This window comes from Trachemys scripta, chromosome 2, assembly GCF_013100865.1.
Source record: "Trachemys scripta elegans isolate TJP31775 chromosome 2, CAS_Tse_1.0, whole genome shotgun sequence".
NCBI classification, from domain to species: Eukaryota; Metazoa; Chordata; order Testudines; family Emydidae; genus Trachemys; species Trachemys scripta.
In genome coordinates, this window is record NC_048299.1 from 95,305,203 (window position 1) to 95,329,356 (window position 24,154).

Consider the following 24,154-nt stretch of genomic DNA (forward strand, 5'->3'; position numbering starts at 1 on the left):
AAGACAACTCCCACCTGTTTATGCTCTCTGTATGTGTGTATATATATCTCCTCATTATATGTTCCATTCTATATGCATCCGAAGAAGTGGGCTGTAGTCCACGAAAGCTTATGCTCTAATAAATTTGTTAGTCTCTAAGGTGCCACAAGTACTCCTGTTCTTCTTTTTGCGGATACAGACTAACACGGCTGTTAGAGAGAAATGTGTTTCACTTCTGAATTCAACAGTAAATTTAATAATAATAATCAGAAGAGAATGAAGAATTCATAGCAAATAATGTCTTAGATTAATCTAGATCATGTTTTTATTTGAATACTGCATGACTTGTATTGTCATTAATTTGTTCATTGTCCTAGACTGTTAGATGAATATGTGCAAATGTGTTGAAGCCCATAGGTTGCTTATGGGCTCTCTACTCTGGTTGTATATTTGTCTATTCATTATTTGTTGTTAGCTATTTGTGGTATTTGATTGAGTCACACAGAATTGTTTCTGTCCTTGCAACTTTTATAAAAAGAAGTACAAATGCATCAGTTATGAACCTTACATGAACTCATATTTGAATATATATTTCTGAGATTCTTTTTTTTATTAATGTTCTTTTGAGTGAAAAACATTCATGTGAATGTTTGGGGGAAATTACTTAAAAGAGTGGCAAATGCCATTGAAGTAAATTAATGGTTTCATTCAAACAAATGTTCATGAATGCCTTTTTTCAGTACTCATCCAGTTCTAACAAAAGCTAATTTACACTTATAATTAGGGTTTTTAAAGTACTAAACACTTGAATTATGCATCACAACAACCTTGAGAGGTAGATATTAATAAAACTATTTTTCAAGCAGGTAAATTGAAAGCACAGTTAGGATAAGTGAGTTGCCTAAGTCTGCACAAAAAGGAAGAGGCACAGATTGAATAACCTAAGTTTTCTGTCTCCCAGTGCCTTGATCTACAAGCTAGAATACACTCCCCCCCAAGGTAGAAATAGAATCTAATGTTTACACGCCAATTAAACACCTGCAGCTGGCCTGTGTCAGCTGACTCTGGTTCACAGGGCTCCAGGTCTGTTTAATTGTGCTGGAGTTGGGCCTGTGGGAACCTGTGAGAGGGGAGGGTCCCAGAGCCTGGGCTCCACCCCGAGCCTGAACGTCTGCATCACAATTAAACAGCCCCGGAGCTTGAGACCCATGAGTCCGAATCAGCAGGCATAGGCCAGTCGTGGGTGTTTAATTGCAGTGTAGATATGAGGCTTGAATCTCTGTCCTTTCCAACCAGTAGGGCAGTTTCCCAGTAGCAATCCTCTGGATTATATTCCACTTTGAATGTGTGTGGGAAGCTCCTCATCTCTGATGGAAGTTACATGAATACATCAAAGAGAGAATATACTTTGAATTTGTTTCAGTAATTCATATAAATGTCAGTGGCTAGCCCTGAACTGTCTATCCCCTTTCCTCTCAATTAACACTGTCTTTTTAGTGTCTAGTTGTCATACACCACATTTAAATGTGCTGCCCTTATGATAAACTAATCATAAGTGATAAAGCTGAGAGAATCAAAACTATATTTCAAATAGAGAAATTATTTTTTAAGTTTATCTCTTTCAGAAGAGATAAGCAAGCCAGAGAAATTGGCACTATTTCTGATTACGCTTTTAATGCAAAAAAAAAATCTATCAATCCTTCTGGATTTGTCATCCTGTGTGGTTGTCTCCTTTTTTCCTTCACTTTTCTTCACAATCTTTTTCTTTTCCAATTTACTGTTTTTTTCAAGTGCATAAATACTGGCTCACCAAAGATTGCACCAAATAAAACATTTAGAATTTGATCCTCAGTTGGTGTAAACTGTTGTCATTTCATTAAAGTCAACAGAACTTAGTCACCAGCTGAGGACATGGCCACAAGATAATATGAAGAAGCCTATGTGAGCAATTTTTAAAGCCTTTGGTTTCCAGATGCATTGCATTGAATAGGCATTAAATAGTTATTAAATACTGACTCAAGGCTCTTCCCCTCTTTAAGATGGAAAATGGTATGCTCAAAACATTTTTTAAATAGATAACATTCCCTTTGAGTTTCCTTTTCCTGCTCTTAATAATAACCAATGGAATTGACAATGAATGATGTTTGAAAACTTATTTCTTGCAAAGCCCAGAGTTGGTGTCTAAGAAGTTTGTGTCAGCATTTTTGGGAAGGAATATACTTTGGTATATTATTGGTACTACCATCTGTTTAATATAACTACTAAGGCTGTCAATTGGACTGTTAAACAGTAATAGAATACTATTTATATAAATATTTTGGATGTTTTCTACATTTTCAAATATATTGATTTCAATTACAACACAGAATACACAGTGTACAGTGCTCACCTTATATTTATTTTTTATTATAAATATTTGCACTTTAAAAATAAAATAAATAGTATTTTTCAATTCACTTAATACAAGTATTTTAGTGCAGCCTCTCTATCATGAAAGTTGAACTTACAACTGTAGAATTATGTACAAAAAATAACTGCATTCAAAAATAAAACAGCATAAAATTTTAGATCCTACAAGTCCACTCAATCCTACTTCTTGTTCAGCCAATCGCTCAGACAAACAAGTTTGTTTACATTTGCAGGAGATGCTGCTGCCCGCTTCTTGTTTACAGTATCACCTGAAATAGAACAGACATTCTCATGGCACTATTGTTGCTGGCCTCACAAGATATTTATGTGCCAGATGCACTAAAGATTTATATGTCTCTTCATGCTTCAACCACCATTGCAGAGGACATGTGTCCATGCTGATAATGGGTTCTGCTCGATAATGATTCAAAACAGTGTAGACCAATCCATGTTCATTTTCATCATCTGAATCAGATGCCACCAGCAGAAGGTTGATTTTCTTTTTTGGTGGTTCAGGTTCTGTAGTTTCCGCATGGGAGTTTTGCTCTTTTAAGACTTCTGAAAGCATGCTCCACATATCATCCTGATCAGATTTTGGAAGGCACTTCAGATTCTTAAATCTTGGGTCAAGTGCTGTAGCTATCTTTAGAAATCTCACATTGGTACCTTCTTTGCGTTTTGTCAAATCTGCAGTGAAAGTGTTCTTAAAATGAACAACATGTTGGGTCATCATCCAAGACTGCTATAACATGAAATATATGGTAGAATGGAGGTAAACCACAGTGTAGGAGACATACAATTCTCCCCCAAGGAGTTCAGTCACAAATTTAATTAATGCATTATTATATGAATCACCATTAGAGGTCAGAGATTGATTCCAAACAAATAATTTGACTGTCTCCCCTACCTTGTTTACAAATTTTTTCTGTGATGGATATTTCTTCCAATTCATTTATTATTTGGTGTATTTCTTGTTCAATAGCTTGTGAGTGAGCGATTCATGGTGAAATGTGTAGAATGGGCTGAAAGGTCACATGGTATGCTTTGTTCCAAATAGGGATAAATGTTCATCTCCAGTGTGAATATTTGCAATTACAAAATCAAAATTTGCTTTCTTCCATTTTTTTGCGGTGCTTATTTAAATTTGCTGTTTGGGCAAACAGTAGTGCTAGCTATCTCATTTGCTGTGTGTGAATGTTCAGGAAAGCAAATACATCTGCTGCATATTTGTTTAAAAATTCTAATATATTTCCCTCCAGTTACTATCTACAGTCTCTTGTTTGTTTTTAAAGATAACCTTTGGTGGCATGCCTTTTTCTGGGAAGCCAAGTTCAAATAGCAGGAAAAACTTCAAAGGCTGTATGGAAAGCATCAATTACAATGGTAATAATATCACAGACCTTGCCAAGAGGAAGAAATTGGAACCTTCTAATGGGGTGAGAACTTTTTCATGATCATCTAAACTTCTGAGAAGTAAAGGAGCATACATAGATAGTGTGCCTCTGTGTGTAGCTGATATCCATGTGATATATTCTAGTAACATGATATGATAAATAACTTTTATCACATATGCATATCATATACGCAGTTTACCACATACTTATGAGCACATTACTTTACCCTTGTGCCAGCTCCTCATAGGTCTTACTCCAACATTCCAAAACGTTTGTGTAGTTTCAGACAGCTGCCACTTAAAAAAAAAAAAAACAACAACAAAAAACTGATAACTTTCTCCTTATCTCGTTGGATTATAGCTGCCTGAGGAGTTAGATTAATTCCTGAGCCAGTAATAGCTTTCCTAGATGTAAACATGTCATGGCTTTAAAGTCTAATCGCTCATGTCCCTAAAGAGCTAGTAGTGGGAATACCATTGGGGAGAGGAGGATCACCACTTCACCTGGAAAGCCTCAAGATATTGGACTTTAAAGTCATGATTTTTTCATAAATAGAAAAGCAATTTTGGAAGTAGTTTACATTATATTAATTTCAATTTTTCTCTCCCTTGCAAGATCTGCACAATGGTACTCATGATAATGAAATCCTATGTCTTTACCGGAGGAGGGATACAAGAACTAGTCCCATTAATATTTTTAACTCTCTAAAAAAATTCCTAAAATTGCTTTTATGTAATATATGTGGCACACAGGGAATACATGCTGTTGTAGTGTAGAATAAATGTTTTACTGTCAGGAGTCCAGGATGACCTGCCTACATCATTCATGGCTTCCCCCTTCATGAGCATTGCAATGCTCACAAACTCATGCCAATAATATCTTCATACAACATCACACCATCAGTACTCTTTATAAATACACATGCATATATGGTGGTGATAAATTGTACAAAATTCCTAATTGATCTGTACATACTGTATATGGTTTTAATATTAATGCTCTGATATAAAGTATCTGAGGACTATGGCTGAGTGATCATTACTGCAGGAATGATAATTTTGAATTTTCTGATTTACACCTTAAAATCTCTGAAAAAACTAAACTTTAAACAGTAGCATTGTATTGCGCAAATAGTACATTTTGTTATTTCTACACCAAGTTTCTTCAGACATGACAAACCCATTAAACATGATGTGCATGCCAGGTATGAAACTCTGCTTTCAGTATAAGAGTTTTAAAACCCAACCACATACCATCCAGAATCCTTCAGATTCCTCCTGTGCTTCAGGGGATTTCCTGCCAGGCAGGGTGAAATCCACTCAATAATACTGAGTTCCTGTGAAAATGGTGCGCTGTTTTCTGTAGGATATGTGGGATTTTAAGTGTCCCACATTGTACAGGACAAATGAGCTAAGCAACACATATATATGAGAAATCTTTGCCAGATTTTCAGTTGGGTGCCTAATTCAGGCCTGATTCAGAAAAGCATCCCTGTTAAGGAAGGGTGTTTATATGTGTGCTTAAGTCCAGTTGAAGTCAATGGGATTTAAGTCCATGCTTAAATGCTTTCCTGAATTGGGGCCCCATGTAAGTTGCATGATTCTCAGAACTGCTGAACACCCAATGACAGTCCTGTAACCTATGGGTGCTGTGGGTGTTCAAAACCTTTAGAAATCAGACTACTTATTTAGTTGCATAAATAGGGACAGGGATTGATGAGAATCCTCTTTTTTTTTTTTTGTATGAAATTCTATTACTCCTAACATTACAGTGAGATCCACAAATGTAGTGTTGTTATGTACTAGTGCGTCATCAAGAGTCTATCGCAGGCTCATTTAATTTGATGGTTCTGTTGATTTCCAATTCTAAGAATGACTATAAAAATAGAAGTGACCTTTGTTTTCAGTAGAATTACTTACACTGCCTCACCTCTGCAAAAGCAAAATCAATTTTGTTCTAATTAAACCAACATGGATTTTTATGTTCCTTGCAAAAGCTTTTTTGCTCTTAGTCCTCAGCCTGATTTAGCATGAAAACTGTGTTTTGTTGATGATACTATTGTTAACCATGTTCATTCCGGTGGACACTAGGAATCACTAAGATTGAGCTCCTATTGTAGTAGGTGCTATACAAATACAGAGTAGTAGAGAGCCCCGGCCTGACAACCTTACTATCTAAGTAGATAAGACAAACAAAAGGTAGGCAAAAGAGATATAACACAAGCAGAATGGTCAGTGTTAGAGCTGGGAGGGAAATTGTTCTCCTGTCACACTTAAAACTATTCTGTGTCGGGATGAACCTGAGACTTTTCAAAGCTTTTTTGCAAAGAGAGAGAGAGAGAAAGACCCACCCCAGATTTTACAAGAACCAGGTGGTCCCGGTGAGTGCTACCATCACCACGCTATTCTGGAACAGGCCCCTCTCAATCTCTCCTGTTCAAGTTGTTACACTTTGTATAAATAATTAAATATTTATTAGAGCAGGGACTTGAACCAGAAATTCCCACATGAGTGCCCTAACCACGGGATTGTAGAATCAGTCTCTCTCGCTCTGGCCCAATAAATATTGAATGATTTATTTAAAAAATGGAACAGCTCCAACAGAAGTGGTTGGGGCAGAGACTTCTATAAGCTGGAGATTAGAGCCCTCACTTGGAATGTTGGTGACCTAGGTTCAAGCCCCTGTCCCCTAATCATGGTCCTGGGTCTTCCGTATGCCTTAATCACCAAGTTATTGGCTGTTCTGGGGTTGATCTCTCTCTCTCTCTCTCTCTTTCTGACCAGAAATGACATCCTGGACCTGAGACACATTCCCAACTGGTACATCAACAGATCAGCATTTTCTTACAAAAATCCATTTTGTTGAAAAATTCCCAATCTGCTCTAATCAATGTTGTGGCAGCAACTTTAATGTTGCTTCCACTATTGGTGGGAGGAGGAGGAGAAAGGGAGTAGGGGTTAGGTAGGAGGAAATTGGCTGAATCGAAAGTCAGAGGAAGGAGAGAGGAGTGATGAGAACAGAGTGAGTGAGAAGGAGTGGAGAAAGTATGAACGGCAGGTGTGGACTGAGGCTGAGGTGAACAGACTGTGCAAGAGGGGACAAGGAGTGGGTTGGAGCAAACAGACAATCAGCACAGGTCAAAGAAAATCCAGTCAAAACCATAGAAAATATCAGTGTTCATCAGTCCCTGTTTAAACTGCATCCACAGCTGCTCTCCTGGCTCCAGTCTCTGCCTGGCTCCTCCTCGTATTTTCTTTCCCCAAGGCCACATTGTGGGGGAGAGAGGAGAGGGAGGGCTTTCCCTTGCACAGTTCTGGGCCTGGAGGGGGTTGGGGGTAGGTGTTTCCATGGCTGAACCCCATTTTACCCCGTCTCTCCCCCACCAATGCAGCAGGTCCCCACTTAACCACCTTCTTTAGCTGCTCTGCTAGCTTAAGTCTCAATGCATAAACTAAATAGGAAGGGAGTATTTTTTTTATTTAAATTATGTGCTTTAGACCAGCATTGTGTTAAGCCTGAAGATGAGTAAAAATCTATTTTTAGAAAAATAATGAACCAACAGTTGATAAAACATTAGCGGGGGATATAGGCTTTCCAAAGCAATCCATTCTGAGTTACCTCTCTTTTGAGAATATGTATTCAGTTTGTAGTTCTGTTAATTGGGAAAAGGTTTTAATTTTTCCAGCAGCGGTGATGCCTGGAAATGGGTAGGAAAAAATGACTTTAAAATGTAAACTTAGAGTTAATTTACAGTATAGGGTAAAGATCATAATGCAAAACCCATGCTGTCTAACTTGAGAAGCTTCCACTGTTAGTCTTCTAGCATATTGTTAATAATTTTGCAGTAAGAACAAAAGTCTCAATATAAATGCGTGGTATATATTTGACTTTCAGATTTCAGTGCTGGATGAGTACTTCAGCAATTGATTCTGAACCTAGTCCATAGAAAAGGATCCATTTCTCTTTGAGAAGTATGAATCTCTTTATTGTGGCAAACTTCGGATGAGTTCTAACTCTTTGCCCAGCCCTAGTAGACAATCTATGTGAACTGGGCTTTACATAAAAGAGTAGTTTCCTGATGATGTACAGTCATGGAGGGAAATAATAATCCAGTTTAGATTAAGTTGAATATCTCAGTAGAGAAAAGATCAGTTCAGCTAACTGACAGAGACACATGAAGGGAGTTATAGCCTAGAATTATATGCTTCTTCCACAAGAAATCCTTTACACTGTTAGCATTTAGGAATACATTATCTCATTCCTGTGTAAGGGATTTGCATGCATTCACTCCCATTAGCAATAGTGGGAGTTACATATGCAACTCTCCCATGCATTAGAGGCAAGAGAGATTTAAAGATTCAAGACAGAATGTCAATCAGTTGTGAAAGCTGAGGCATCTTTGTTCTGGAGAAAATCTCAGTTCTTCACAGTAATAAAGCAACAAGACCTCTTAAATGCATGATAATGTGTGCCATGGGCTGCTGTTTAATTCACTAGGTACTAGGACAAAACACTTAGAATGCTGCCTTGTGTACCTGGTATGTTACCATTGAAGTGCCATCATAGAATGTCAGCTCTTCAGAGACACTTTGGTGCTCTGTGTCTACACAGGATTCACTCGTCTACATAGGAGTAGTTACTTCCAGTTAATTGGCAGTCAATTAATTCAATGTAGTTAACATATTTGCAAAGGCTAGTCTGGATACTCCACAAATTTTTGTTCCAGGATACAAAATTTGTGATTTACCCTAGGGCTCAACCTAGCAGATTCTGTAACAAATGTTTGGGGATGTTCAAACTAACGTTTAAAAATGTATAAATTAACGTAGGTAAATTTTCAGTCAATTAAAACCTCAAGGTGAAAAACTTTAGGCAAGTCCACTGGGACTGGCTTACAGTAAAGCAGTGAAGATGGTCTTTGGCCTTTATCAGTTAGGTGATTATCATGCTCCTCATTCATGCTGTGAATTAAAAGCTTCAATAACTCTTTGAAACAGTGAGGTCCCTAAACTCTTGAATATAATGTTGTGTGATATATTATATGTTCCAGATGTGTGTCCAAATGATACTGTAACACTGGGATTGTAATAAAGACAGACAGATCTTTAACATGTTCAGAACAAACACTTATTTTTTTAGACTCAGGATGTCATATATAGTTAGAACTTCTGTGCTGCTGACAGCTAAATAGTAAATCTGCTAATTATACTGCCCTCTAGAAGCAGGATGCCAGGCCATATAATGTTCTGGCACTTTGTATAATATCAATCTGATACGTGGATTGCATCTATAAAAAACTATACTATTCCAATTTGAATACTATAATGCCACAGAAGCTGCTTACTTTTAAATTCATATTTGGCATGGGAGCACTGTGTACTACCACATAGAAGATATGTAAGTGAGGAGAGTCATGCTCTTCCCATGATTGGTGGCTCTTCACCTCCTTCAGTCTGCTATAGAAGAGAGTCAATGATATTTTAGGATTTCTTTTTCTTAAAAAAAAAATCATTTTTGCTCCTCAGGGGATTAGTAATGACATGCACAGTCTGTCACCATAAGTAATCCATCCCTGGTCAGTCATCTTTACATCTAAACATATGTGATTATTTCATAATTATAACCTGCCTCTCATGCATCTTAACATGCAAAACACCCCACACATTAACTTCAACTGAAGTCTTACAAATAGAATGAAGCTCATACTCAGAAACCACACATTTCTAGCAATATTTATGGATGTAGACGAGTCTTATCACTGTATTTAAGTTTGGGTTTTTGTGCTTTTTGTTTTAGGGAAACGTAAGTTTTTCGTGTGTGGAACCACATACAGTGCCTGTCTTTTTCAATGCTACCAGTTACCTGGAAGTGCTTGGTCGCCTGAATCAGGACCTGCTTTCAGTCAATTTCCAGTTTCGGACCTGGAACCCCAATGGACTTCTCCTCTTCAGCAACTTTGCCGATGGATTGGGTAATGTCGAGATTGACCTGACTGAAGGCAAAGTCAGTGTCCACATCAATGTCACCCAGGTGAAGAAAAACCGAATAGACATCTCATCAGGTAAGCAGATTTTCAGGGTTTGGGGTTTATTTTAAGTTTCACAACAACCACAGTGAATTCAAAATTGAATTTATCCCTTGGACTTAAGTTCCAAATTCAACAACATTTTTTATTGCAGATTAATGAAATCCTTTATTTTATGCTTTGATGAACCAGAGGTGGAAGATGTGAAAATGGTATTTTCTTTTATAATTTTCTCTCGTCTCATCCTTAGTGTTCTCTGCCTCATTTTGTTTTGAATAGTTGTGCTAAGCAAATATTTATAATTGGATTAAGGACATTTCTCAAGTATTAGAGTATGGTTATCCTACATTTTTTTCCTTTCTATTGGCTACTGAGTTTTCTGTCTTTTTAACCCTTACTCCATTATCAAAGCAGCATTTCTTTTTTCAACCTCCAAGGGGCAGACAGCATAGCCATTTCAAAGGTTGCTGTCATGTCTGATCTGTCAGTATGGAGATGGAAACCTCTCATGTTCATTCAACCTTCTACCTCCTCATTTCCCTAGAGACCATCAGTGGGTACATCTATACAGGGGAAACTAACACATTTGAACTAATATGGTGATAGACACATTTTTTATCTTAGCGTTGATGAGAGCAGTCACGTTTAAAAAAACCATGGTTAACATTAGGGTTGAGTTAGATTTGAAAAGTAGGAATCCAATGGTTAATCATGACCAGCTAGTGTACTTTTAAACATAGCTGTCTTTGTTCATCCTAAAGGCAGTATTGTGGGCAACATTGTGTTAGTTAAGCTATGTCAGTCAACACATTTTCTAATGTGATGCATTTTCCCTGTAAAGATATGCCCAAAAGTGTACCTGATCGTTGTCCTGGAGAGCTAGGTTACCCAAGTTTGTTTTCAAACCCAAGTGTTCTGAATGTCAGTGAGATACATTTTCTAGAATGGGATCAGGCTAATGCCAGATATCATATATAGCTATTAATTCACCAAGAACTTCATAGACTTACATTTGGACTTTTGGGGGGGAGAAGGGTGGGGCGTATACTTTAATCTTCACCAACATTTCTGTTCTGTCAGTGTTATGAGGTTAGCATGATGGGGAGAAAAAGAAACCACTTTTCATAGATAACCTATCTGAAGTGTGCTAGCTGAATATTCATGCTGTACACAATTAATAGTTTTAAAAAGGGAGCTTTGAGGAAGTGTAAAACAAGAAAAATGCTTTGTATTTTTTTAAAAAATAAAAGTATTTCTCATGTGGATGAATCAGGACAGTAACAATTTATTTGATTGTGGAAAAATTTTTGTAAGTTCTTTTCTTTCTTTTCAGCTCACTAAGGCATAAAATAGAGCTGAATAAAACTTTTGCTACAAACCTAAAATTAGAGGGCAGCGTGTTACCTGTTTAGAGGTAGTACTGAATATAATAGTCATAGCAACATTTAAAAAAAATCTAAATGTATTTCGTTCTGAGTTCGTGGAATTGGAACAGTTTTACGAAATATGTCAATGATGTTTTATGTTATTAGATTTGGTGGTTAGTTGTTGTTGTTTTGTTTTTTAGCTTGGCAATATTAACACGGTAGATTTTATTTTATTTTCCTGTGTATTTATAATGTACAAGTGATAAGAGTCAGTAGTGCTCTGGATGTAGTGCAGGGAATGGAGAGGGAACATTTTGGCTCATGTGCTGGTACCTCTTAACAGAAAGTGCTTTGCTCCCCTTCCCTCCCCCCACCTGCTTGCTCCATTGCTCTGCTGCCCCAAAGTCTGGTTTAAAGACAGGTTCTCCCTGATGCCACAGGGGGCCGTCAGAATATTTTTGCATTGCATTTTGAATAATCATCAGTTTGTTCTAGAAGTATATTTCACAACCTGTTCCGCAAAATATTTTGAGTCCTTAAAATTTCACCAAGTTGCCATTAATTTTGCCTGAAGTTTGACTTGGGGTGAAACCATATAAAACATCAGTTAACATGTTGTGAAGTGGACTCATATGAAGAGGAATCAAAAATGTTTGCACAAATCTCTGCCAAAATAAGCTACTGGATTTTACACAGCTGTAACCTAACGTCAAGATACACAACTTCTTCCAAAAGAAATCCTTCCAATTTACCTGGATGGTTTAATCAATAGTCCAGGAATCACGTACAGCCATTTCATTTTATGACTGTGTTTACTATTCTTGGTCCTTGCTTCCATTGGTGCTGTATATTATGGTTATGGATGCCTTATGATGCTTAATAATAATACACTTGGTAGTACATTTTGGTCTTTAGAAACCTTTGTGCTCGGATAGTCATCCTGCATGTCTTTTGATCCATTTTATTTGCTTATTGTCGTTTGAGAATCAGTGTGCTTGAATTGTGTATGCAATTGTGTATGTAATATGAGGGTAAGGAGAAGACCCTAGCTCTCTATCAAAACTGACGACTTGCTAATTAAATTCCCATCCTTCTAGCTGATAGCTTGATACTCCAGAATCTCTTATTAAAATACTGTGCATCTGTTGTACAATGCCTATGATGTCTGGTAAGATTCAGATGATATATCAGCTGAAGTTTTTGTTGTCATCTTGGCAGAGCTTTCATATTTAATTAGATTGAATATGTTGTCTACATACAGACAGGCAGCTCTTATTTAAATATTTCCATGGTATTTTATAGAACATTTGCTGAGTCATTTGCATTTCTAGCATCCTCATAGCACCTATACCTATATTTTTTGTTACCTATTGATGTCAGTGAGATGAATGGTTTACAGGTCATTGTAAAAGATACTAGGTACAACTGCAAAGTTTAGAGGCAATAGAATCAAGTAATCATCAAGGAGAATCAATTGACTGTGGTAAGAAAAGTGAGCACTGCTGTTAATTTGAGGGCTCTAAAGGAGGTTTATTGTTTGTCTTTAATGGCAATTCTGCTGCTCCTATTGTCATTTTTTATAATGCTGCAGTGCTATATTCATTCAGAATACTGTACAGTAGTAAAGTAGTTTAATTTAAATCCTAACTATATTGCTGATCAATTGCCTTTACTTCTTCCCTGGGGTAATAGGGTGCAATCATGAACTTTCTTTCCTCAGCTTAAAATGCGTTTTCCATTAGCAGAACTTGATTGCTCAAGTATTTACAGAAAGCAAATGCAAAAGGGATTATGGAGAATTCATTTTCAAATATAAGGGCGTACTTTGGGAAAATCTGTTGTGGTATTTTCAGGCCCCAGTAATAAATATTACATTTTGAGGGCATTTTGCTTATATTAAAATGTGGATTTGAGATTCTTTTGACCAAACTTCAACCTCTTGAGGTTTGAAGTCTGTTGAACATTCTTCCTTTCACTGTTTGGGAAGGAAGCTACTTGAATGCAATGCAATTTCATTCAAAAACAATGTGCCTTCTGCACAGCTGGACAGATATAATGAGTGAGATGGACCGTATCAGAAGCAGTGAAGACAGGAGAAAGCAAGGGATGAGCAGAGATTGGGTGGGAGAGGATGTCCAGTATTAAAATTATGACCTTCAGGTATGATTGTGACGCTAACTAGCAACATTGTTTGGGGTGATAACAATCTTACATTACACCATAAAAATTCAAAAGTAAAAAGCTAATGGTGGTCATGGTACATGTAGGTACCAATGAAATAGGGAAGGATAGGAGAGAGGTCCTGGAGGCCAAATTTAGGTTGCTAGGTAAGAGATTGAAGTCCAGGACCTCCATGGTAGCATTCTCTGAAATGCTTCCAGTTCTATGAGCAGGGCCAGTTAGACAGGCAGAACTGCGGGGTCTCAATGTGTGGATGAGACAATGGTGTAGGGAGGAGAGGTTTAGATTTATTAGGAACTGGGGAAACTTTGGGAAAGGGGGAGCCAATAGAGCCGTGGTGGGTAACCTGCGGCCCATAAGGGTAAGCTGATTGAGGTCTGGTCGCCAGACATTTTGCGGACATTGATCATACCTTTCTGTGCTTAACTTAACCTAACCCGAGTGCTAGAAAGAAAAAAAAAAACACTTGTGAATTCCCCTGCATTAAGTTAACTTGGAGCAGCTAGTCCTGGAACGCACAAGAAGAGAGTCAATTCTTGAGTTAGTCCTAAGTGGAGCACAGGATCAGGTCCAAGAGGTGAATATAGCTGGACTGTTTGGTAATAGTGACCATAATATAATTAAATTTAACAGTCCTGTGGCAGGGAAAACATCACAACAGTCCAATACTGTAGCATTTAATTTCAGAAAGGGAAACTACACAAAAATGAGGAGGTTAGTTAAACAGAAATTAAAAGGTACAGCACCAAAAGTAAAATCCCTGCAAACTGCATGGAAACTTTTTAAAGACACCATAATAGAGTCTCAACTTAAATGTATATCCCAAATTAAAAAACATAGTAAGAGAACCAAAAAAGTGCCACTGTAACTAAACAACAAAGTAAAAGAAGCAGTGAGAGGCAAAAAGGCATCCTTTAAAAAGTGGAAGTTAAAAGCCTAGTGAGGAGAATAGAAAGGAGTATAAACTCTGACAAATGAAGTGTAAAAATATAATTAGGAAGGCTAAAAAAGAATCTGAAGTACAGCTAGCCAAAGACTCAAAAGGAAATAGCAAAAAAAAGAAAACAGTACATCAGAAGCAGGAAGTCTGCTAAACAACCTGCGGGACCACTGGACGATCAAGATGCTAAATGAGCACTCAAGGACGATAAGGCCACTGTGGTGAAACTAAATGAATTCTTTGCATTGGTCTTCACGGCTGAGTATGTGATGGAGATACCCAAACCTAAGCCATTCTTCTTACGCATTCTATGCTGATTTTAATACTTTCAGTGCCCTTACAAACTTAGATGCTTCTCACCACAGACTGGCTGGTTGCTCTTCAGCCAGGCTCTCCCCTTTGATCAGCACTTCAGTCGCTTGGTGTGGTGTCTGTAGGTGTAGGTGGAAAAGAGAAAAAGAGTATGGCAAATGTCTCTTCCTTTGATCATGTCCTTTCCTCCCTCTTGGCTTTGCCCCCCTTCCCCTTTAGAGTCAGGTGAGGATTACTGAGTCTCTCCAAGCAAGGTTGAGCAATACCCTTGGTGTGGCTCATGCAGGTGAGTCATTGCATGGTAGCTGCCTTGCTGGACAATGGCTGTTGATGGGTTGTTTGACACCCCGCCCAGATGTTGGTTACTTTCCATGCTCTTGCCTCTGGGGAGCTAATATCTGGCTGATTCCCCCAGTTTACAGCATGTTTTAGTGACAACCATACTACACACTTCTCATAACTTCATATGCATTAATGATATACATATGTGGATAGAGAAATGACTTTCATTAGATCATAATCTGATACCTGATACCTTACAAGGCATGTGTCAAGGTTCCCTCCCCACTCTGAACTAGAGGGTACAGATGTGGGGACCCGCATGAAAGCCTCCTAAGCTTATTTACCAGCTTAGGTTAACAATAAGCTGCCACCACCAAGCGTGTTCCAAATCTTAGGGAAGAGTCACTTGGAACTTTGCCTTTCCCCAAATATTTTCCAAGTCTCTAACCCCCCCTTTCCTGGGCAGATCTGAGACTAATTCCTCCCCCGCGTCCAAGTCCTTACACCTCTTTTTCTGGGTGAAAGGAAAGGCTTGTGAGTATACCCTCACCAATTAGTCCTGGTGAACACAGATTCAAAACCCTTGGATCTTAAAACAATGAAAAATCAATCAGATTCTTAAAAGAAGAATTTTAATTAAAGAAAGGGTAAAAATTATCTCTGTAAAATTAGGATGGAAAATAACTTTACAGGGTAATCAGATTTAAAGAGCCCAGAGGAACGCCCTCTAGCCTTAGTTTTAAAGTTGCAGCAAAACAGGGCTAGACCTCCCTCTAGCAAAAGGAACATTTACAAGTTGAGAAAACAAAGATAAAACTTACACGCCTTGCCTGGCTGTAACTTACAAGTTTGAAATATAGGAGACTTGTTCAGAAAGATTTGGAGAGCATGGATTGATGTCCGGTCCCTCTTAGTCCCAAGAGCGAACACACCCAAAACAGAGCACAAACAAAAGCCGTCCCCCCACCAAGATATGAAAGCATCTTGTCCCCTTATTGGTCCTTTGGGTTAGGTGTCAGCCAGGTTACCTGAGCTTTTTAACCCTTTACAGGTGAAAGGATTTTGGTGTTTTTGGCCAGGAGGGATTTTATAGTATTGTACACAGGAGGGTTGTTACCCTTCCCTTTATAGTTATGAGAGCATGCTTTATATGCAAGATCATGATTATATGAAAATGCAGAATATGGGGGTTACAGCACGCTCCCCCCAGGTACAGAATGTCACAGATAGACATTATAAAATCAACTTTATAAGGGAATGTTTGTCAGTCACTTGGGTCCCAGTTTAGGAAAGCATTTAAGCATTAAACGTGTGCTTAGTCCCACATGAAACTTAAGTACATGCTTAAACACTTTTCTGAATAGGGATGGGCTTTAACATGCTTAATGCTTTCCTGAATTAGGGCATTGATTAGGAGGATGAGTTGTATATAAGTTGGATGAAAAATAGAGTTGAAGGTTTAATATATGGGATGATTTGGGCATGGAAATCATTCAACTCAGATTTGAAGTTAGTTTTTCTCTCTCTTTCTCTCACAACTACCCTCTCCTTCAATTGCTGCCAAAGCTACACTAGCTGAGAATCTGGCCTAAATTACCCTCTGTTCGTCTTAAACAGCTAACATTCAATAAACATCATGAAAGTAAAATGGTGGGAATAATTAATGACAAAATAAGCACCAAAAACCAACAGCATGGACTCTATTTCTAGTGTTCAAGTTTTCCTAAATGGAAAAGTGGCAAGCATATCAGGGGAAAAGTATCTATGGCTGCTTCTTATTAGGAAGTTATCAGTGCAAGTGAGGTTAATTTCAAATCCTTCTTTTGATGCTAATTTCTGCTACTGCAATGTTCAATTTCTAGTAGTAAAACTGATACTAAATATAAACTCTGAATTAACCAAAAATCCTTCCCCAGGGCATGCCTTAAGCTCTGGGCAGGAACCTAGCACTCAGGTCCTGGCTATGCAATGTCCGGGTGATTTTTCCACTCAGTTCCAATCCTAAGAGGCTCAGATCTCTGTCTGATCCTTCTGGGGTTGTTAGTTAACTGAACAAATGGGAATTAACACAAAGGAATTGTCCCAAAGCTGGATTGAGGCTCTCTTCCTTCAGAGGGCATTTGCCAGACTCTGGCCTGCTGTATTAATTTAAAGGGAATATGTGGGTCCAAGGTATCATGGTTTAACATGAGACTGAAACTGTCCAACATTAAACAGTTTTAAATGAGGTCTGGTATCCAGAGACATCAGTTTGTTAGTTTCATGGCAAACACACCAAGAAACTCATGCCAAATTTTAGGACCTTATTCACTAAGATACATGTAATGGGGTGTACTAGGCCTGGAGGCTTCACGGACTACCATACCTAACTCCAGAAAAGTGCAGAGGAGGTGGGACCTCCAAGCTGCTTAGAATGGCTGCATGTGGATGCAGCCAACCAGAAAAAGGGCTGCAGGGAGCAGCCAATCGGGGCCCAGCAGGCAGTAAAAGGAGCTGCAGGGCCAGAGTGAGTTCGGCTATCCCACAGTTCCCGCAGTCCCCGCTGCCCATTGGAATTCTAGGTCGAGCCCCCAATGCCTGCTGGGGAAAAAAATGTGTCGAGGGTGGTTTTGGGTAACTGTCGTCATTCAACCGTCCTCCTTCCCTGAAAGCGCCGGCGGGAAATCACTTTGCACACTTTTCTGGTGAGTGACAGTGCGGACGCCACAGCACTGCGAGCATGGAACCCGCTGCGACCATCGCTGCAGTTATGGCCGTTATCAACACCTCGCACCTCATCATCCACCTTTTCCAGAGGCAGATGCTGAGAAATCGGGCGAGGAGGCTACGGCAGCGCGGTGAGGACATTAAGTCTGAGAGTGGCACAGACCTCTCACAAAGCACGGGACCCCGCGCCGTGAACATCATGGTGGCAATGGGTCATGCTGATGCTGAGGACAGGCGATTCTGGGCCTGGGAAACAAGCACGGACTGGTGGGACCACATAGCGCTGCAGGTCTGCGATGAATCACAGTGGCTGCGAAACTTTCGGATGCGTAAGGGAACTTTCCTGGAACTTTCCTGGAACTTTGTGAGTTGCTGTCCCCTGCCCTGAAGCACACGGACACCCGGATGCGAGCAGCCCTGACTGTCCAGAAGCGAGTGGCCATAGCCCTCTGGAAGCTTGCAACGCCAGACAGCTACCGGTCAGTCGCAAACCACTTTGGCATCGGCAAATCTACCATGGGGGTTGCTCTGATGCAAGTAGCCAACGCAATCGTTGAGCTACTGCTCTCAAAGATAGTGACCCTTGGAAACGTGCAGGTCATCATAGATGGCTTCGCCGCGATGGGATTCTGAGAAAGTGCAGAATGGTGGTGGAGTGTGCTTTTGGACGTCTGAAGGGGAGATGGAGAAGCTTACTGACTCGCTCTGATCTCAGCGAAACCAGTATCCCCATTGTTATTGCAGCTTGCTGTGTGCTCCACAATCTCTGTGAGAGCAAGGGGGAGACCTTTATGGCGGGCTGAGAGGTTGAGGCAAATAGCCTGGCTGCTGATTACGCCCAGCCAGACAGCCGGGCGATTAGAAGAGCCCAGCTGGACGCGCTGTGCATCTGGGAGGCTTTGAAAGCTAGGTTCCTCAGTGAGCAGGGTAACCTGTGACTATTAAGTTTGTTTAAAGAGATGCTGAACCTGCCCCCATTTCTTTATCCAGTTAATGTTGACTATCCTCTCCAGCTACATACCCCGTTCACCCCGTCCCCCCCCCTTCCAACACACCTTTAAAAATAAAGTAAATGGAACTTTGTTAATGAACACCGTTTTCGTTATTACGGATTTCGCGGTAAAGTGTTGAAACTGGGACGCAGACTGTGGTGGGGAGCGGGTGTAGTGATGGAAAGAACGCTTCTAAACTCGAGGAATGACAGGCTCCTGCTCCTAGAGCGGTCCGCAGTGGTGGACTGGTTGTTTCAACGGAGCCTGCCACCCCTCCTTTTTGGGACTCTGTGTGTGGGGGCTATGTGACTTTGTGGCGGGGGAGGACGGTTACAGATCCCCTGCTGCATGGCTCTGTGATCCAGGCTAAGGACCGCTGCATAAGATCTCTAACCGCCCTCCCCCACCACAAAGTCACATAGCCCCCACACACAGAACATGAAAACCACCTCCCAGAGTGACCAGGGTGCCTAATGACTGCAATGTGTGTGTGACCTTCTGCTGAACTTGCCCCCGTGTCTGTACCCTGGTAAAGGTGACTGTCCCCTGCAATTACCAACCCCCTTCCCCCCCTTCAAACACACTGTCCTCTAAAAGAACATGATGGAAACAGTAATTAACAGAAACGTATCTTTTATTAGCAACTACAAAGTTAGGGGATGAAACTTGGACAGGGGCTTGGGTGAGGCGGGAAGGAAAGGACACAGTTAGGGGATGAAATTGGGACGGGGGCTTGGGTGAGGCGGGAAGGAAAGGACTTTTCAAATTTTGGGGAATGAGAGCCTTCTGGTACTTGAGCGATCTGCAGGGGTCGAGTGACAATTTTCACGGCCCCTGCCGCCCCACCTGGGACTTTGGGTGAGGGGGTATGGGACTTTGTGGCGGGGGAGGGCAGTTAGAGATAGACTGCAGCGGGGCTCTGTCCTCCTGCCTCTGGTCCTACAGAACATCCACAAGGCGCCGGAGCGTGTCCGTTTGCTCCCTCATTAGTGCAAGCAGCGTTTGAGTCGCCTGCTGGTCTTCCTGCCACCACCTCTCCTCCCGTTCGCTGTGTGATCGCTGGTATTGCGACATGTTCTCCCTCCAGTGGGTCTGCTGGGCCGCCTCAGCTCGGGAGCAGCCCATAAGTTCTGAGAACATGTTGTCCCATGTCCTTTTCTTTCTCCGCCTAATCTGCGCCAGCCTCTGGGAGGGGGATGCTGGGGTAGGTCGGGAGACATTCGCAGCTGTGGATGGGAAAAAGGGAGTGAATTCCTCACAAAGATACATTTTTGTGAACAATGAACATAGTCTTTCTCTGTGAAGAAGACCATGCACAGCACCTATCACATGCGCACTCAGGACAAGGTTGAATTTTTGGCCTTCGCATTCATTGCCTGGGGTCTTGCAGTGGAGATCATACAAGCGGGGCAGGACAGCGGAATTCGGGTAGCAGGCTGACATGGTAAGCCATAGACTTTTGGCTGCTTAAAACTTAATTTATAGCAGTGCCCTCCTTTCACGTTCAAAGCAATGCTCCTAGCGTTGGCAAGTTCCTGCTGCCTGCAATCCGGCAAGCATGAACCCACCCCCTCGCGGCTGTCCCCGGGAAAGATCCCTGTATGCTGCCCCTCTCCCGCCTCCACCGTGTGACTGTAAACCGCCGGTTACAGTTCTGTAAAGGAACAGGCAAGCAGTTCCAATACTAACATTCCCCTAATTCAAAGCAGGTGACCGTGAGCGACATCACTCTGATGAGGATTTCGGAGACAGAGAAAGAGCGCATGCTGCGTGAAAGCCAGCAAAAACCAGGGCCGTATGCCGTCATGCTCTGCGAGGCAATGATCCCAGAGTACTTGATGATAGCCTGGCACGGAAAAGTTTCCTACCACGGAGGACGCAATAAGGCCGCTCTCCCCAGGAACCTCATGCAAAGGCTTTCCAATTACCTCCAGGAGACCTTCGTGGAGTTGTCCCATGAGGATTTCAGCTCTATCCCTGGATATATAGACCTTATTTTCCAGTAGTTGCACTGCCAAGGACTAAAACGTTAAGCGCCTAGGGCAAACAAATCATGAAAAACCCATTGTTAATATTCCTGTTCTGTTCAAAGTAAATGTTTACATGTTTAAAACACTTACTGACTGATCCTTCCCCTGATTCAGGGTCCAGGTTAACGCCTGGGGAGGGTGTGGAGGGGATCTCCATGAGAGTGATGAAGAGATCCTGGCTGTGGGGAAATCAGCGTTGTAAGCGCTGTCGACTGCCTTGTCCTCCTCATCTCCTTCCTCATCTTCCCCGTCCGCTAACGTCTTCGAGGAAGCGGCCATCGACAATATCCCATCCGCAGAGTCCACGGTCAGTGGTGGGGTAGTGGTGGCGCCGCACCTAGAATGGAATGCAGTGCCTCCTAGAAACGGCATATCTGGGGCTGGGATCCGGAGTGTCAGTTTGACTCTTTGGTCTTCTGGTACCCTTGTCTCAGCTCCTTGATTTTCACGCGGCACTGCGTTGCATCCCGGCTGTATCCTCTCTCCGTCATGGCTTTTGAGATCTTCTCGTAGATCTTCACATTCCGTTTTTTCGATCGCAGCTCTGAAAGCACAGACTCATCGCCCCACACAGCGATCAGATCCAAGACTTCCCGATCAGTCCCTGCTGGGGCCCTCTTTCTATTCTGCGATTGCATGGTCACCTCTGCTGGAGAGCTCTGCATCGTTGCCAGTGCTGCTGAGCTCGCCACAATGTCCAAACAGGAAATGAGATTCAAACTGGCCAGACAGGAAAAGGAATTCAAATTTTCCCGGGGCTTTTCCTGTGTGGCTGGTCAGAGCATCCAAGCTCGGACTGCTGTCCAGAGCGTCAACAGAGTGGTGCACTGTGGGATAGCTCCCGGAGTTATTAGCGTCGAATTCCATCCACACCTACCCTAATTCGACATGGCCATGTCGAATTTAGCATTACTCCCCTCCATAGGGGAGGAGTACAGAAATCGAATTAAAGAGACCTCTATGTCGAACTAAATAGCTTCGTTGTGTGGACGGGTGCAGGGTTAATTCAATTTAACGCTGCTAAATTCGACATAACCTCCTAGTGTAGACCAGGTCTAAGTCTCTTCACTCCTTCTTCCTTGACTCTGGCTATAACAATGGCCTTCACACCTTATCTTTTCCTGATGCATACATTCCTCATTCACACAAACATATTGAGAATACAAACAGTAGTATTTTATATTGAGCAAAAAGGCATTGCAAATTAAACCTTGCTAAGTTTTACAATCCATAAGGAAGACAATTTACATTGAGACCCAGGCCTTCAATGTTCCTCTAATCTACTTAACATAGACACAATAGAGAATCCTGTCTCTTACTTACTAAAACCTTAAAACAAATGTATATTTAACTAGAGTGCCTATATTGTAATATATATAGGAAACCATAGTAGACATTATAGCTTATCCTAAAACAAAAGGGCGACCATAATTAGTCATAAGAATTGTTCTGGTCTGTCATTCTTTTCTGCTATTCAAAGTACATTATAAAATCCAGCTCCTACGTGTGTGTGTGTGTGTGTGTGTGTGTGAAATCTCTCTTGTTGTAGCAAATGACCTACTTCCATTTACACTTTGTAAAGTGTTAGAGTTTTTGGTTTTTGTTTGCTTTGTTTTGAAGAAAGCCTGTGTGAACAAGTACGGAATTTACCAAACTTGTGAAGATTTGGGGCTCAGTTCCTAAACATTTACTATTCTGAGTAGTCCGGTTGATTTCAGTGTAATGACTTGTGTGAGTAAAAAATAAGAGTACATCAGCCAGATATTCCTTAAGGCCCCCCTGTGAGGTAGATAAGTATTATTATCTCCATTTTATGGATGGGAAAAGTGAAGCAGAGAGAGCTGCAGGGGAATTTTTAAAGAACAGAATGTTAACACTCACTTTTGGATGCAGCAATGTTTGAAACAGCTTCAGAGGGGGCATCTTTTCCAGTTTGGCATCTGTCTAAAATAAGCAGCGTTTAAGTCCCTGAGTTTTGTTAACAGTGTAGGGACTCAGTCTTGTTTTCAATTTGTAGGCTGCCTCCAAACTCTAGAGAATGTAAATGTAACATTTAACATTCAGTGGGGGTGTTTTGGTTGGCTAGCTCCTAGAACTAAAAAGGGAGGGGTCGATGGGAAATCAGGACCCTGAGACTGACAGTCCCCAGGAACAATGGCGAGAGGCCAATGCTCCAGGTCAGCCTGATTGACAGGGCGGGCAGGCTAATCAGCGAGACAGGAGGCCAGTGTGGGTCTCGTCCTCCGGTTTGGAATTGCCTGGGTCAGACTGAGTGGGGCCGAGCTAAGGAGAAACCAGGGGCCCAAGCTGAGCTGGAGAGCAGAGTTGTGCCAGATCCAGAGGGGCCAGAGCTGCAGCCACAGAGCCAGAGACGCAGCCCAGGGAGAGCAGATCCTGTGCTGGGAGCAGAGCTGCAGCCACAGAGCCAGGTGTGGTGAGCAAGTGGGGCCAGCCAAAGTGGGACCTTGGGCAAAGGGCCCAGCACAGAAAGACACCCCTAGCCAAGGGCCCTTGCAGGTCAGACTGGGAGGGGGACCTTAACCTGATGGGGGGCTGACGCTGGGAAGAAGGGTCCCACCACTCAAAGCCCGGAGGTGTGTGGCCACCACCATTGCAAGAGTCCAACCCGCAGCATACCTGCGGCACAGCCAGGGCCTGAGAAGGAAACCTGGGACCTACAAGGAACAGACTGCAAAGTGCCCTGATGTCCAGAGACACTGTTTGTGATGTTCCCTGCCACAGAGTGGGGTGATGTGTTTTCCTTTAACCTTTCCCATTTTTCCTTATTCTTTTCTTTAGATTAATTGTTAATTAAACAACTTGTATTTGCTTTAAATTGTACGGAATAATCAGTGAGTCAGGGAGGTGCCAGTGCAGAGAGGGTACTCCGGAGTGGGGACACCCTAGCCCCTGTCCTCGGTGACCACAGCAGGGTTGGGGGTCGAGCCCCCCCAGGAATCCTGGGCCCAGCTTTGTTGGGGTTACGAGGACTCTGCCAGACAGGAGAGTGGAAGGGGAGCCCTCAAGAGCAGGGAGGCCTCTGGGTAAAGGGAGTGGGAGCGAGGACTCAGATCCTTTTGCTAGCCCACTTCACCGGGGTAGTGCAGAAGCCAGGAAAGTTCCCCACAATAGCAGGACCATTCCCCCGCTTACATAAAGATCACCCCCTCTGTAAAGACTGCCAGCCATTCTTTCATCAGATAAAAAAATTATCAGGTGGAAAAAAAAGTATTTTCTTTTTCAATTTGACCCTTTGGTTTTTCTCATTAATGCTAGTAATTGATTATCAATAGTTGGGATTGGTACATAATCCATGAATGACTCAAAAGCCTTCAGGTTTGTCTGCCTGTAGAAGTGGTGGATAAAGCTTAGATAACACAAATCAGGAATGCCAAATATTAATATAATCCAAATTATTTGTAGAGGAGAGAGTATGACCAACAATTTATTAAACTATACACCTCGACCTCGATATAACGCTGTCCTCGGGAGCCAAAGATTTTTACCGCGTTATAGGTGAAACTGCATTATATTGAA

At 41.5% G+C, this 24,154-nt stretch overlaps 1 protein-coding gene across 1 annotated transcript in view; it reads left to right on the forward strand.

The window, feature by feature from the left end:
- Positions 1-24,154, forward strand: part of CNTNAP2 (contactin associated protein 2) — a 1,628,923-nt gene that overhangs the window by 789,180 nt on the left and 815,589 nt on the right. Inside the window, exons 7-8 of the mRNA XM_034761282.1 lie at positions 3,681-3,824; positions 9,579-9,843. Coding sequence (XP_034617173.1) covers positions 3,681-3,824; positions 9,579-9,843 — 409 coding nt within the window. The remainder of the gene's footprint in view (positions 1-3,680; positions 3,825-9,578; positions 9,844-24,154) is intronic.